Source organism: Petromyzon marinus, chromosome 15, assembly GCF_048934315.1.
Source record: "Petromyzon marinus isolate PM22_M1 ecotype Great Lakes invasive population chromosome 15, UKy_Petmar_22M1.pri1.0, whole genome shotgun sequence".
In the NCBI taxonomy this organism is placed as follows: domain Eukaryota; kingdom Metazoa; phylum Chordata; class Hyperoartia; order Petromyzontiformes; family Petromyzontidae; genus Petromyzon; species Petromyzon marinus.
In genome coordinates, this window is record NC_133681.1 from 9,111,161 (window position 1) to 9,128,002 (window position 16,842).

The following is a 16,842-nucleotide window of genomic DNA, read 5'->3' on the forward strand; positions in this document are numbered from 1 at the left end:
TAACCACTCACTGTCACTTTAACCACTCACTGTCACTTTAACCACTCATTGTCACTTTAACCCCTCACTGTCACTTTAACCACGCACTGTCACTTTAACCACTCACTGTCACTTTAACCACTCACTGTCACTTTAACCACTCACTGTCACTTTAACCACTCACTGTCACTTTGACCACTCACTGTCACTTTAACCACTTAATGTCACTTTAACCACTCACTGTCACTTTGACCACTCACTGTCACTTAACCACTCACTGTCACTTTCACCACTCACTGTCACTTTAACTGCTCACTGTCACTTTAACCACTCACTGTCACTTTAATAACTCACTGTTACTTTAACCGCTCACTGTCACTTAACCACTCACTGTCACTTTCACCACTCACTGTCACTTTAACCGCTCACTGTCACTTTAACCACTCACTGTCACTTTAATAACTCACTGTCACTTTCACCACTCACTGTCACTTTAACCACTCACTGTCACTTTAACCGCTCACTGTCACTTAACCACTCACTGTCACTTTCACCACTCACTGTCACTTTTACCACTCACTGTCACTTTAACCACTCACTGTCACTTTAATAACTCACTGTCACTTTCACCACTCACTGTCACTTTAACCACTCACTGTCACTTTAACCACTCACTGTCACTTTAACCACTCACTGTCACTTCAACCACGCACTGTCACTTTAACCACTCACTGTCACTTTAACCACTCACTGTCACTTTAACCACTCACTGTCACTTTAACCACTCACTGTCACTTTAACCACTTACTGTCACTTTAACCACTCACTGTCACTTTAACCACTCACTGTCACTTTAACCACTCACTGTCACTTTGACCACTCACTGTCACTTTGACCACTCACTGTCACTTTAACAACTCACTATCACTTTAACCACTCACTGTCACTTTCACCACTCACTGTCACTTTAACCGCTCACTGTCACTTTAACCACTCACTGTCACTTTAACCACTCATTGTCACTTTCACCACTCACTGTCACTTTAACCGCTCACTGTCACTTTAACCACTCACTGTCACTTTAATAACTCACTGTCACTTTAATAACTCACTGTCACTTTAACCACTCACTGTCACTTTAACCACTGTCACTTTATCCACTCACTGTCACTTTAACCACTCACTGTCACTTTAACCACTCACTATCACTTTAACCACTCACTGTCACTTTCACCACTCACTGTCACTTTAACCACTCACTGTCACTTTAGCCACTCACTGCCACTTTAACCACTGTCATTTTAACCACTCACTGTCACTTTCACCACTCACTGTAACTTTAACCACTCACTGTCACTTTAACCACTCACTGTCACTTTAACCACTCACTGTCACTTTAACAACTCACTGTCACTTTAACCACTCACTGTCACTTTAACCACTGTCACTTTAACCACTCACTGTCACTTTAACCACTCACTGTCACTTTAACCACTCACTGTCACTTTCACCACTCAATGTCACTTTAACCACTCACTGTCACTTTAACCACTCACTGTCACTTTAACCACTCACTGTCACTTTAACCACTCACTGTCACTTTAACCACTCACTGTCACTTTCACCACTCACTGTCACTTTAACCACTGTCACTTTAACCACTCACTTTCACTTTCACCACTCACTGTCACTTTAATCACTGTCACTTTAACCACTCACTGTCTAACCACTCACTGTCACTTTCACCACTCACTGTCACTTTAACCACTCACTGTTACTTTCACCACTGTCACTTTAACCACTCACTTTCACTTTCACCACTCACTGTCACTTTAATCACTGTCACTTTAACCACTCACTGTCACTTTAACCACTCACTGTCACTTTCACAACTCACTGTCACTTTAACCACTCACTGTTACTTTCACCACTGTCACTTTAACCACTCACTTTCACTTTCCCCACTCACTGTCACTTTAATCACTGTCACTTTAACCACTCACTGTCACTTTAACCACTCACTGTCACTTTCACCACTCACTGTCACTTTAACCACTCACTGTCACTTTCACCACTCACTGTCACTTTAACCACTCACTGTCACTTTAACCACTCACTGTCACTTTAACCACTCACTGTCACTTTAACCACTCACTGTCACTTTAACCACTCACTGTCACTTTAACCACTCACTGTCACTTTAACCACTCACTGTCACTTTAACCACTCACTGTCACTTTAATAACTCACTGTCACTTTAACCACTCACTGTCACTTTAACCACTGTCACTTTATCCACTCACTGTCACTTTAACCACTCACTGTCACTTTAACCACTCACTATCACTTTAACCACTCACTGTCACTTTCACCACTCACTGTCACTTTAACCACTCACTGTCACTTTAGCCACTCACTGCCACTTTAACCACTGTCATTTTAACCACTCACTGTCACTTTCACCACTCACTGTAACTTTAACCACTCACTGTCACTTTAACCACTCACTGTCACTTTAACCACTCACTGTCACTTTAACAACTCACTGTCACTTTAACCACTCACTGTCACTTTAACCACTGTCACTTTAACCACTCACTGTCACTTTAACCACTCACTGTCACTTTAACCACTCACTGTCACTTTCACCACTCAATGTCACTTTAACCACTCACTGTCACTTTAACCACTCACTGTCAATTTAACCACTCACTGTCACTTTAACCACTCACTGTCACTTTAACCACTCACTGTCACTTTCACCACTCACTGTCACTTTAACCACTGTCACTTTAACCACTCACTTTCACTTTCACCACTCACTGTCACTTTAATCACTGTCACTTTAACCACTCACTGTCTAACCACTCACTGTCACTTTCACCACTCACTGTCACTTTAACCACTCACTGTTACTTTCACCACTGTCACTTTAACCACTCACTTTCACTTTCACCACTCACTGTCACTTTAATCACTGTCACTTTAACCACTCACTGTCACTTTAACCACTCACTGTCACTTTCACAACTCACTGTCACTTTAACCACTCACTGTTACTTTCACCACTGTCACTTTAACCACTCACTTTCACTTTCACCACTCACTGTCACTTTAATCACTGTCACTTTAACCACTCACTGTCACTTTAACCAATCACTGTCACTTTCACCACTCACTGTCACTTTAACCACTCACTGTCACTTTCACCACTCACTGTCACTTTAACCACTCACTGTCACTTTAACCACTCACTGTCACTTTAACCACTCACTGTCACTTTAACCACTCACTGTCACTTTAACCACTCACTGTCACTTTAACCACTCACTGTCACTTTAACCACTCACTGTCCCTTTCACCACTCACTGTCACTTTAACCACTGTCACTTTAACCACTCACTGTCACTTTAACCACTGTCACCTTAACCACTCACTGTCACTTTCACCACTCATTGTCACTTTAACCACTCACTGTCACTTTCACCACTCACTGTCACTTTAACCACTCACTGTCACTTTAACCACTCACTGTCACTTTAACCACTCACTGTCACTTTAACCACTCACTGTCACTTTAACCACTCACTGTCACTTTAACCACTCACTGTCACTTTAACCACTCACTGTCACTTTAACCACTCACTGTCCCTTTCACCACTCACTGTCACTTTAACCACTGTCACTTTAACCACTCACTGTCACTTTAACCACTGTCACCTTAACCACTCACTGTCACTTTCACCACTCATTGTCACTTTAACCACTCACTGTCACTTTCACCACTCACTGTCACTTTAACCACTCACTGTCACTTTAACCACTCACTGTCACTTTCATCATCGTTTATTTCACGCGTCGTCATCTATAGCCATGCGCTGCCATCCTTCTCATCTCGTCACACTCTTCTGCTGTACAAAACAGTTAATTATTTTGTTCAGCGCCTTATTCGAGGTGCTCAATAATACGCAATAACCTGACAACATCGGTTGAGTGGTACGCGTGCAAACGTAACCGGCATACATCATTGGCGTTACGTCTCGCACTTCACAGGCCGAGTTCTGTCCGCAAAGTCAAACTTGTCTCACCCATGGTTTGTATTTCCAATCGGCGTTCAGAGTAATGTTGGGCGGTCTGCGTTGTGTAGTCCCTATCCACGTACACGTTGCACTGGTTTGTGTCGTGCACGCATCATGCAGTGTAGTAAGAGTTAAGCACGCGCTCTTCCTTCCGATATTAGGAAGCGACTGGAGCTGTGCACTTTTAAGTCCTCTAGATTGAAATCTTAATTCCTTTCCAACTACTCTTTTTTTGTTTTAAGTTTGTTTTATCATGGACGTCGGTAGCAGGTGTGCACGCGTGTGCTACGCAGCATCGCATTGGGAACCTTACGCATGCACACACTAAAGACATCCACGCACACGCGATCACAACGGGATATTCGTTTGCGCCAGCGAACGACGCGGAGAGATGCTGGATGGAGGATGCATGAAGCTCAGTCCGAGCGGCACGTGACCGCAATCTTTGTTTATCCCTAAGGTTGCCGTGGAGACCGCACACTCGTTGGAGATTAAAAGAGTGTAATGGAACAAAACAAAAATGTACCAGTTAACAAAAAGGTTATTGTTAATTGCATTATGGTATAACTGGATGGCCCGATTAACCGCTCCTCCTTCATCTGTGTCCCAGAATCAGTCCGTACGATATCCAGTTATCTGCACACCCATTATTCTTATCATGTGCACTTATGCACATGATAGGAACTCTATACGCAAGTAGCGTATAGAGTTTCCCATTTGTTCTTACAAAACGACATAATAAGTTTAAACTGTTTTCTCTTAATTTGGTTAAATGAAGTGTCATTAAATTAACTCAAAAAGGGGCTGCATCCAAAATAATAGATTAACTGTTGATACGATAATGGCACGTGAAAATTGGTTAATTCAATCTTGCATCTCTGGCGTTAGAGTGCTCTTCTCACTATTGGACCTTGCACGTTTATTTATTTTTATTCCAAGTTTTTTTTTCTCCCCTAATGATATGCCACTCTCTCTCTCTCTCACTAAGAGCGTATAAATCTCAAATATATCACCTATTAAAATAATGCGACAGGATGGAGACAGTTCCATTCACAGGTCGTGCAGCTCTGGAAGATGTGAAATTATTTGAATATTCGATCAAATATTTTTCGCCAAACACCTGACATGTCATCGGCCACGATCTGTCCACTGTTGGATTAAGGCGTCCCCCAACGCCGTCACCATCTGTCACAGTTCTGAGATGCAACAATCCATCCGGCTTTTGGACATACTGTCATTGTATCGCTCCATCTACAGAGTGGACGTACGCTTTGGCTACAACGCCATAATTAAACTAAACTAGTTAAGAAACGTTTTAATTTAGCAGGTAAGACCCACTGAGCTATACAGCTCTAGGTTCAGAAGCGACCTGGCCACAAATGATCGCTCAATGAAGTGGCTTATCACGTGGACGTTCACAGCAGCCAAATACTCTAAATGCGCGTTTCTAAATGTCGAGGGACAAATCGCTGGACTTTGGGCGAAATCCACGCGACCACGGGGAGAACAAGCAAACTCCAAATGTACAGCAGGCGTCAAGGTCGGGAACACGTGTCTTCGGAGTGGGCAGGTAGGCACTTGTTTGGACAGCGCATTCGTGCGATTCCGTGTTGGAAACTAGCGCCGAAACTCCAATTGTGCGGATGGAATTCCGGATATGCACGACAGAGAGACAGACAAATAATCCCCGGTGGGCAGTGTGGAACCTGTTGCTCCTACCTGCATTAAACCCACGACTTCCTGTATGGTACACAGTGGCGCCCCTTAGCAATCGACCATCCATAGTCGTCCCTTCGAGCGACGTGTTCTGCCCAAGCCCACTCGCTTTTCTCAACATTCCGTGTGGTGCCTTTAACTGGCACAAGCCATGTAATCCACGTGTCCCTTTCCCTCTCTGTCAGCGTAATTCCAAGCAGGAATATTACACTCTAGTATTATTGTTGTTGTTATTAACGATGGCTAAGCGCCGTCAATGGAGATTGGCCACTACCCCACAGGCATTTAAACAAGGATATTCTAATTCTCATATTGATTTATTGCCATCGTTGGAGTAAACCGTTGTTGTGATTCCGCATGATCAATAGTGCCGCAAGCACATGGGACAGACTCGACACACTCGTCAACCACACTGCCCCAAATTTAAAACAATGATGTTCGTCATAACATTTAATAGGTGACGTTTTGGCCCATTGGCACTTCTCAATAGCAGAGAGATGTTCTCGCTTCATAACACGTAGATGCTCTCTCTGTTATGAAAAAGTGTTCCTTCAACTATGAACAACGGCCTTTGCTCGAAACGTCGCCTATTTGATATGATGTGTCCTAACTGCTGGCGCTATTGATTTAAATATAATTACAGCTGCGAATTGACGAGGTGCGTATCATCACCATCATCATCACCAAAATAAACGTATCATCACCATCATCATCATCACCATAATAAACGTATCATCATCACCATAATAAACGTATCATCACCATCATCATCACCAAAATAAACGTATCATCACCATCAACATCACCAAAATAAACATATCATCACCACCATCATCATCATCACCATAATAAACGTAGCATCACCATCATCATCACCATAATACACGTATCATCATCACCATCGTCATCACCAAAATAAACGTATCATCACCATAATAAACGTACCATCACCATCATCATCACCATAATACACGTATCATCATCACCATCATCATCACCAAAATAAACGTATCATCGCCATCATCACCAAAATAAACGTATCATCATCACCAAAATAAACGTATCATCACCACCATCATCATCACCAAAATAAACGTATCATCACCATCATCACCAAAATAAACGTATCATCATCATCACCAAAATAAACGTATCATCACCACCATCATCATCACCAAAATAAACGTATCATCACCATCATCATCACCAAAATAAACGTATCATCATCACCAAAATAAACGTATCATCACCATCATCACCAAAATAAACGTATCATCATCACCATCATCATAATAAACGCGTCGGAACGCAGCGCGGCCAGATGCTCGCCGTGCCGGTGTCAGGGCAGGACAAGCCGGAGAGAGAGAGGGAGAGAGAGAGGGAGAGAGAGAGGGAGAGAGAGAGGGAGAGAGAGAGAGGGAGAGAGAGAGGGAGAGAGAGAGGGTTCCACTTCGCTGTGACGGAGCGCGCACACTCGCGGTTTCTACTCTGTCAAGGTCTCTCCAAAGACGTTTCTCCGGCCGCATGTACGTCCACCGCTCGACATGCACATTGCAGAAAGCGGTGGTGTATTGCAAGCCACTTGACTTACAGTGTCGTGAGATAGCGGCGTAAATCGATAGGAGCTCATTGAACACGGGCTGGATTTTTGAAATGCTTTGGATGCTTCCTCAGCAGCAGATGAAATACTGTAGTTGTATTATTCACCACTAATGTAATGAATGGCACTGGAAATCTGCAGCACGGTGCTACATTTCACGCAGACACGGTTATTAGTATTATAATAAGATTCTCACTGGAGGGGTGGGGGGAGTAACGAGGCGATGTTTTGTAAAGTACACCCATATCTAAAAAAAAAAGTTTTAAAGTCGCATTCGATTTGATCATGGTAAGTAAGAAAACGCTTAAAAACATGACGATGCCATTGAGTGAAAACAGTGAATGGTAAAACGTCGTGAAGTTTAAGTGATGGGGAAAAAAAATCACTTGATCCCTTGTCGACGTATACGATCTTGCACAAATAAAATGTCCATTGATAAAATATATGCATTCACAAAACAAATGTCCGTGTAAAGATTGACCAGGGAACGACTAAATTATGCTCTTTGGGTCTTTCGGTAAAGTCACGTAAGTTAGACAAACAATAAAATAAAATCACGACGTTTCAATCGCAACACAAGCAATCGTCTTCAGGTGAAAGTAATACAGCAGGCGGACCGCTGAGGCAGGAAGAAATGTAGCGAGAGATCTACTTCAGCCAAAGGTTATAAAGGTTTCAGATGAATACAACTGAGATGGGGACAACTCACTTTTTCCTGCCTCAGCAGTCTGCCTGCTGTACCTTTTCACCTGAAGATGATTGCTTGTGTAGCGATCGAAACGTCGTGGGTTTTTAAAAATAATTTTATTATTTTTCTACCCACGTGACTTTACCGAAATACCCAAAGGGTGTGAATTCCTGCAGTCACGAAAGCTTTTAAGTCAAGACGAAATTATGACTAGAAGCAAATTTAATTATCGGGATGTATGGTCAAGTTTGTTACCGAGCAGTTCGAATGGGGGTAAGTCGAGGCTTGCATAACCCAGAGAAAACCCCGAACATGCGAGTGAATATCACTTGAAGCAAGTTGTCACCGTTAAGCCAGCCACCTACTTGCTGCGCTGCCCCGTATAACCACCGCGCCGCTTCCTGACGAAGGACTTCCACATTCTTTGCATGGCCCATACACGTTAGCTCCACTGCTACACATCATGGGCGTGTAAACAGCCTACGTGGCCTTAAATTGGGCTGGAAATGGATAGCAAAGGAGAAATAACAATTGCTTAAACTCGAAAAAGTGAGGTGATGGTAATATGATTACGCACCAAAGCTTGGTCGTGCACGACGACGCACTTTGTAATATTTGGCCAAAACACCTTATCCAGGCCTTCTGCAAATCTGAATTGGAAGCTGAGTAGCAATTAAATATTTATTTCAATAAACTGGCACATTTATTGCTCTATCTCCGTCTGTCTCCCTCTCCTTGTCTTCCCCTGTCTACCCAATTCCCTGTCGTTCTCTCTCTTTCTGACTTTGTCTCTTTCTCTTTTCCCCCCTGTCTCTTTGATTCTGTCTTCCTGTCTCTCCCAAGTAAGTATGCAACGTTGCGCCAACGTTTGCCTAACTTTCCATGTTTACTGGGTCTGTGTGTCTCTGTCTTCCTCTCTCTCTCTGTTGCTCTTTCTTTCTCTTTGTCTCTGTATTTCTCTGTATATCTGTCTCTCCGAGTCGTTGTCTCTCTGAGTGCATGTCTCCCTTTGTCTCACTGTCTCTTCGCTGTCTCTCCCTCTCTGTTGTGATCTCATTAGTGGTGAGGCTGCCTTCAGATCACCTTCAGCTGCCAGCTGAGCTTTTGAGCAAAGATTGTAAATGCATTGGAAATGCAGTAAATGCACAGTATTAGCAGCATCACTGTCTGTATATCAGCATCAAACGGCATTACTTGACTTCTATAATGAAAGCATTATAAATGCCTACATACTATACATATATCATGTTACAGAAAATCTGTTCTAGTTGCTCTTCACAAGCAGTACTGGACATATACATACAGTGTGTACTTTATGCTTCCACAATCTCATTTATTGTGACTCCCTCATTACAGATTAGCAGGTGCACCAATTGGCTGTGTGGGAAAAGTGTCTAGTGTTCAATTAAATTGTTCAATGTAATGTACCTCTCTGTCTTCTCCGATGAATAATTTATTTATCAATTAAGAGCTGATATGATGAGGAAATTGCCAGGAATTAATAATATACGGTGAGCCTACTGGTTTTTTTTTAAACACTTGGGCTTTCGCGACCAATATTGTCCAAAATAGCGGGGGGTTTTTTTGTTGGGTTAGATCGCGTCAATATAAATGTGTTGTTAAATCTGCCACCACCCGACACAGCCAATTAGTAAGGTTGGTCGCGTAAATAAAACATGCCAATTAGTTACTAGATCAGCGCACCAGTGTGTTGGACAGTAAACCCACAACATTTACAATTCTAGTATGATGTTTTCGCCGGTAATTACAACCAGCATCATCAGGCCACAGCCAGAATTGTGGAGAAATCCTCCTCCTGTTTCGGTCTTGAATAGAGAGGGGGGGGGGGGGTAAATGTGGTGTCATCACTCGTGAGCCAATCGGGGTTTGACAGCATCAGTGACCTTCGTTTTGTTTCCACACTTACATAAATAAACAAATAAACGATGACCCGTCAGCCTCTTGCTTTTCCAGATCAATATTATCCAACAACATGTGTTTAAGTAAGCGAACTCTGGGCCCATTTAATTGGTTTTGTTAATTCAAACCTAAATGCCAACAAGGCTCAGAAGGTCCAAACGAATGGAGAGATTATTTTTTTATATGCTAAAACAAATACTATTGGCCTGAAAATCAAAGTATGTTTTTGTTGATACGTGGAGACAAAACAGAGCTCTGGTTATCTGCGTTCTCACCAACAATGCCCCTCGACAGCTGCATAATGAGTTTGTGTGCGACTGCGAAAAGAAAACATTGAGGTCGTGAGGGAAAACGTGATCATAATTTAAATAGACATTCTCACCCCTCCAGGAATGTTTGGGTCAGCTTTTCTTGTGAGAAGAAGTTTAACCAATTCTTCCTTGGAGTGAAAAGCGGCAATATGAAGAGCCGTGCGTCCGTCCTAAACAAACACAAACACGAGTGTCACATTACATTGCTTGATCATTGTGAAATTACTCATTCGTTAGGACACACGCGCACACGCCGCATATTTGTATCTGTTCACCAGTGTGCAGCTCACAGATGCGTGCCTTAAGGCAACAACAACAAAAAAAACATTTGTCGAAAAATATCTCTCGAAGGAAAACAGCGCGTCGTGTCGGGGAGTGGCCCTGCAGGGAGATGATGCGACACAACTATTGCTGAACTCACGTCCAAAAACTCGCCTGCCCAGCATTGGATACCACTCCTTCATGCCCAACAACAATTAACGTGAGATACACTGCGTTTATAAACGTCAGAGCTCAGCGTTGAGCAAAGTTGACGAGAAACGCTGCACATCATGGTTTTGTTTGTGCGCTCATTAGTGACTGGGCTGAGACCATCAATCTCACTACATTTGAGAAGCTAATGTGGTTACGAGTGGCCGCCCTGATTCAAACCCAGGATCCCTGCTGTACTGGCTAAGAGCTCCTGCTGGCAAAGACGTTAGTAGCCCCAGACCATCTCCCATGGTATAAAGATTAAGATTATATTTATTTCAGCAGGAAGGGCCAAATTAGCTGTTAGTTTATATTTCAGTGGCATCCTGCGATGTTATATACTGAGTTTTGTTCATATAAGGTGTAATATTATTTATCCAGTGAATCTGCAGACCAAACACAAACATTAAGTTGTGCCAGAGTATTTCTGTGTGGAATGAGGAATGGACTAGTGGTAGTTTTTGCAAGTGGTCCTGAACGTGTGGGTGGCAACTACACATTTCCATGGAAGGGAATATAGATCTCCATTGGAAAAAAAACGCCGATGAGTTCCCACAAACTGATGCCCATTTTGCTCACCTCAAAGGTATTTGTGCCGAGGATCTAAACTTGTATCCTTCCAATTGTAGGTCAGGCACACTAACCATATGGCAATGTTGGTATTTTATTTTTTATCTCTCCGCGTGTGTTAAAAAAAAAAAAAACTCAAAACATTTGTCAATTACTTGTGTTGTCAGGAATGCATTTTCATTGGAGAGTTCTGCAGCACAACCACGAATATTTATCTCGTAGGAAGAGGCCCTGGAATGTATTTCTCACGCTGCCGCCGGAGGAAGAGCCTCCATTAGAATGAGCTCAGGAGCGTATTCGGTCTACTCTTCAATGCTGCTCAGACACTCTTGGTAGAGGGGGGGTTATTAACCCACAACTTACCCGACCACACGTGACTTTTGCCAATCGACTAACCGTGGTGAATCCTTTCAATGTATACTGCTGGGTGGACACCAGCTGGGTGGGGGGGGGGGTGAGTTTTAAAAGAAAAGCGTGGCCCATTGTTTCAAATGTCGCACACTGGGAGATGGCATCGAACCGGTGACGTCCGGATCGCTAAGTACACTGCGCGAACAATAACACCACGCAAGTGCTGTGTCCTTCTAATCCAACATTATTGCGGGTTTGGGGATTAAATCGTACGCTGCTACTGTGTCTCCTTCTTCTAAAAGATGTTCGAGAGAGAAAGAGAGAGAGAGGAGAGGAGGGGGGTGAAAAAAATGAAAACAATTTTTGCGCACGTCACCGGAGCAAGCCGTGAAGTGGGCCACTCTCTTGGCGCTGAGGTGGGCCCCACTCGAGGCTCGGGAGGCTGAGACACGCACGGCTTATTTATTGCGCACAAGTGGGCCCTCAGGTCCCCTCCATTTGACGCGTAAAGGCCGCGCCCAAGACGAGAGAGTGCCTCTCTTCATCTCGATTGCCTTTACAACAAAAAAAAAACTCCTTTTGACATTTGCCATCTTTGCACTCGACACATGAAGGTAAACGGTAAGGGTGCAGCCCTGCTATTGCTCGTGTGTATGCATGTATGTATGGTGAACTTCTTTCGCACCGTACATAGCCAACCATGCTAATCGGAGGTGCGGGGGAAGGACAAGAAACTAAACACAAAAGGCAGTTCTAAAGAGATGCATTTCACGCCACTGCTGATGGAAAGGCCTCCACTGGAGGGAGAGCCTCTCTAGAATATAGAGAGAGTATTTGGCCTACTTTTCCATGCTCGCGCAGATATGGGTGAACCCACACCCAGCACACCAAACCAACCAATTGACTGTGACCCTCTTTGAAGTGTATTTCTTTAAACCCCACCAACACTACCACCCTTAACTACAACGACACCGCTACTACTACAAACATTCCATCACCAACAACCACAACCATGTATATATGTATGTTGAACTTCTTTCGCACCGTACGTAGCCAACCGTGCTAACTACCAACAAAAAACACCTCAATCACCAGCAATCATACCACCACAATCACCACCACCACACTAGCAGGCACATTACCACATTCACCACCACCACTACTTCCAGCAGAACTGCACTAATATCATAATTGAGGTATCCACACCAGCCTGTACAAATGTAGTGACATAGAATCGGTCACGGAGCAACATAGCGCTGGCTGCTGGCAGGGAAGGGGATCTGCAGCTTACAGCAGCCCTGACTGACAGCAGGTCACGTGATAGACCAGAGAGGGATCTTGGGGAAAGGTTACGGAAGGGGAACATCGAGAACCCATTAGTAGGTTCCAGAAGGGGGCGTGGCCGGGGGCGGAGCCAGGCCACGGTGACAGTATAAGAGGGGCCCAGAGAGGGGACCTCGTGGCTGTCGAGGGGAGTGGGGGGGGTCCCGTCGTGCTGCCGGAGTCTTCACCATCGTCTCCGTCTTCACCATCTCGGCGTCGCTAGTCAGGCAGTCTACCAGCTGTCCTGACTGGGAACTTTAGTTACTAAGTGTTACTGTCAGGCCGTGTTAATAAACAGAGTGCCTCCTACTCTTAGTGTCTCTGAGTCAGTCCCTGCACAAAGGTAACGTATCATCAAACAACCCCAAACAAACGTTTGTTTTGAAATGACTCATTGATGATTACCAAATGTTCAAATCTTAAGAGACTCAAGAAACGTTGTTCCACATGTTAACGTTTTAACGCAACAAAATATAAAAATGCTTGTTATGAACAGTGAGGTTTTTTTAATTATCATCATCAGCCATGGTCAATCCACTGCTGAATGAAGGCCTCCCCAAGCCGTCACCATCTTCCACGACCCCGCGATATACCAATCCAACCAGCACCTGCACATGAACTGATTTCACTACTCCATCTCTTAGGTGGACGATCTCTCAGATGAATTCCATTCCTTAGCTGCTACTCTGTCACTACTCTTGTCCATTGGTCACCATCCCCTTTATCGACGTGTCCTGCCCAAGCCCACATAATTTTATTTACAGTTTTAATTATGCCTTTAACCTGTGTATGTTCGATCATCTATGTGTCCCTCTTCCTTTCCTTGAATGTAATTCCCAGCATGCGTCTCTCCATGATTCTTTGCGCAATTCTTAGTTTGTGCCCATTGTTTTAATGGCCATGTCTATGAACCATATTGGATAACGTTAAAAAACAAGAGCTGAGTTTTCAGTTTCTTTTTTAATCACCATAAACTTTCAACAACAACAATAATTCAAACTTCTAACATGCACAATATTTTCCCACTCTTTAAAATTGAGAATGACTTGGAGGCACAAGGAGTAACAGGCACGTGGGAGGTCAGCTAGGCAGTGAACCGGCACCATCAATTGCCCAAGCTCTGTGGTACTCCATGTATATTAAGATATTTCAGTGACGTCATGGGTGTTAATACGTGCTGGGGACATTCTGCTGTTTAACTGCCCTTACCTTTGAGCGGTCACCGAGGTTCACTCCCAGATCAAGGAGGCGATCAACCACAGTGATCTTGTTATCCTTCACCGCGATCATGAAGGGGGTTAATCCTGAGTCCTGCAGAAGACACGTTCATGTAATACGCATTGTTATCATTATGACGGTTAGCAATGCGGTGCTGGGAATAACATTCGTGCCAGTTGTGGTAATGTCTCTATTTCACGTAGTCAAAAAAGTGTATACCTGTTCCATGCATGGATTGTTGGTCAATGCCATTGAGTCCACGGTGGAAATTACACATTCCTATGGCAGGAGGCAATTATCGCCCTCGAACAATGACTTTTGGCTCATCACAAAGTGTTATTCCTCGTATTGACTCCTGTGAGATACGAGTCCACTTTCCAATTGCATGTTGAGCACTCTAACCATCATTATGAGACCTCCTTTGCCAGAAACAAGATATAGGAATAGGTTTTACCCTTTTAACTGGCACAAAAACTGACACCTTTATTCAAGGCATCATGTTTGCAATAACCACAACACAAGCAGTCAAAATGCAAACAAAAGAGACAACTCTGATAATAATATGCATTGTCCTTGAATTTGATTGGTCCACACCCGAGACGGCTTTTCTTAGAGCCTAGTCTCCATTGGTGTTGGAACAGAAGACGCCAAAAGGCGTACAACTCAAAAACAGCGCACTATCAGAGTATTGAGGGCTCGGGGTGAGCATTTACATTATGAGACCTCCTTTGCCAGAAACAAGATATAGGAATAGGTTTTACCCTTTTAACTGGCAGTTATCGCAAACATGATGCCTTGAATAAAGGTGTCAGTTTTTGTGCCAGTTAAAAGGGTAAAACCTATTCCTACACTCTAACCATCGTTTAACTTGGCTGCATAAATATAAGTGCGTGCTATTATTGTTAATTCCACGTAATTATTACAAATATATAATAGACACCTGAAGTTAACCTAAACACGTTGTTCATGATAAGGATTTTGCCATGGTGTAAAGGTCAGCACGTTGGATTTTCAATCAAGAGGTCGACGGTTCTATCTGCTGACGCAGAAGTTGAAACAATGGAAACGTTTAATCGTATAAAGGGTTAGGGTATACCACCCTTGGCAAGTCGTGTGTGGTGGGGTAAAGTGTGGGTACTCCCATCTCTTTTCAGAAATCTGTCCAGCGTGGAAGAGTCGGCCAAACATGGGCCAGCAAATGCAGGGCTGCACCTGCACCATAGCTGTTCCAGGTCACAGTGTCTCCCCTCCTCGAATGAAGAAGGTGGCAAAGGAGTGACATTCATTTCCATTCACGAACCTGAGTCAGTGTGTTCTCACATTTACAAAGAGTGGATATACATTTCTGACCATTTATCTAATTGTACAATCTGTACCGTTGCAGGTCACCCATGAAATAGAGCCTGGAAGCTCAGTGGGCCCTGATCAAATAAATACAATCTAAATGTCGAAACAGACAAAACAAAAACAAATCTAAGAAGACACGTGTAAATTGGTAACTCTTTATCCATGGTTGAGTGAATAATATTTAATCTTTCATAATAATTAATAATAAAGGTTTTTGAGTTTTATCGCATAAATATAAATGTGTCGTTAACCCACCACCACCACCAAACACCGCCAATTGGTACTGTAAGCTTTGTCACGCGAACAAAACGTGCCAATTAATTGCTACTTCAACATACTGGTGTGCTGGGAAGTAAACCCTCAACATTTACAATTTGAGTACGACGTTTCGCTAGTGATTACAACCAGCTTCATCAGGCGCTTTGCCAGAATAAAGAATCTACAACACTTTCAATGACTTGGGAAAAAAATTATCTCGTATGTTGTGTTCGCACTCATTACACAAAACAACGTGCTTGGCAAAAATTAACCGCAATACCTTTGCTGATCTCGTCAAGGAGCATAAGCTGCACCATCACGCAAACTCTTGTCATCGCAGCTGTTTTTAGTTAACCATCAAGTACGTTACAGATGCACTGAGTTATGCAATTTTAAACCTAGAATGAAAACCAATTTCTTTAGAACTCCTTTTTGTTTTGATTTAAAGCTTCCGTGACTGCAGGGATTCATATTATTGGTTCTTTCGGTAAAGTCACGTGACTTTACCGAAAGACGAAAAATACCAAAAAAATAAAACCTCTTGTGAATTAACAGTGCAGCCTGAAACATTTTACAAATCTCCCACCATAGCGACGAAATCGTGTGAGTGATAGGGTGGTCATGAATTAAATAAATTCTACCATTAATTCTCGCTTCGGTGTCAATATTTGCGTGCAGCAAAACAATTTTTAGATCAGCACAACATGTGCCCTTCTAAAATTAAATACTGAAACCAATAAAACTAACGTTGTACTGCTGCCGGTTTCACAGCGTCTTGCGAGTGCATGGTTGCCATGATATGGCCATACTAAATTAGTGGACCTTCGATATAAGGTCCACTTTAATTATATCATTTGTTTCTGCAAAATATCTCTCAATAATTGCGATTTTAAAAAAACATCATTATCTGATGGAATAGTTGTGAAATAATAAACACACTAACGAAAGCTCTAAATAAAAAGCTATATGACTCATTAAACGTTCGTTTTTTTTCCTGCATCACAAATTCAA

General features: G+C 43.0%; 1 protein-coding gene across 4 annotated transcripts in view; it reads right to left on the reverse strand.

The window, feature by feature from the left end:
- Positions 1-16,842, reverse strand: part of LOC116942644 (uncharacterized) — a 100,828-nt gene that overhangs the window by 68,959 nt on the left and 15,027 nt on the right. For 3 of the 4 annotated variants that reach the window (XM_032954808.2, XM_032954807.2, XM_076067273.1), the window contains exons 2-3: positions 14,218-14,319; positions 10,365-10,463 (exon numbers count right to left, since the gene is read on the reverse strand). In XM_032954808.2, the coding sequence (XP_032810699.1) occupies positions 10,365-10,463; positions 14,218-14,319 (201 nt within the window). Of the gene's footprint in view, positions 1-7,056; positions 10,342-10,364; positions 10,464-14,217; positions 14,320-16,842 lie in introns of those variants that run through there. The other variant, XM_032954810.2, reaches the window with a different exon arrangement.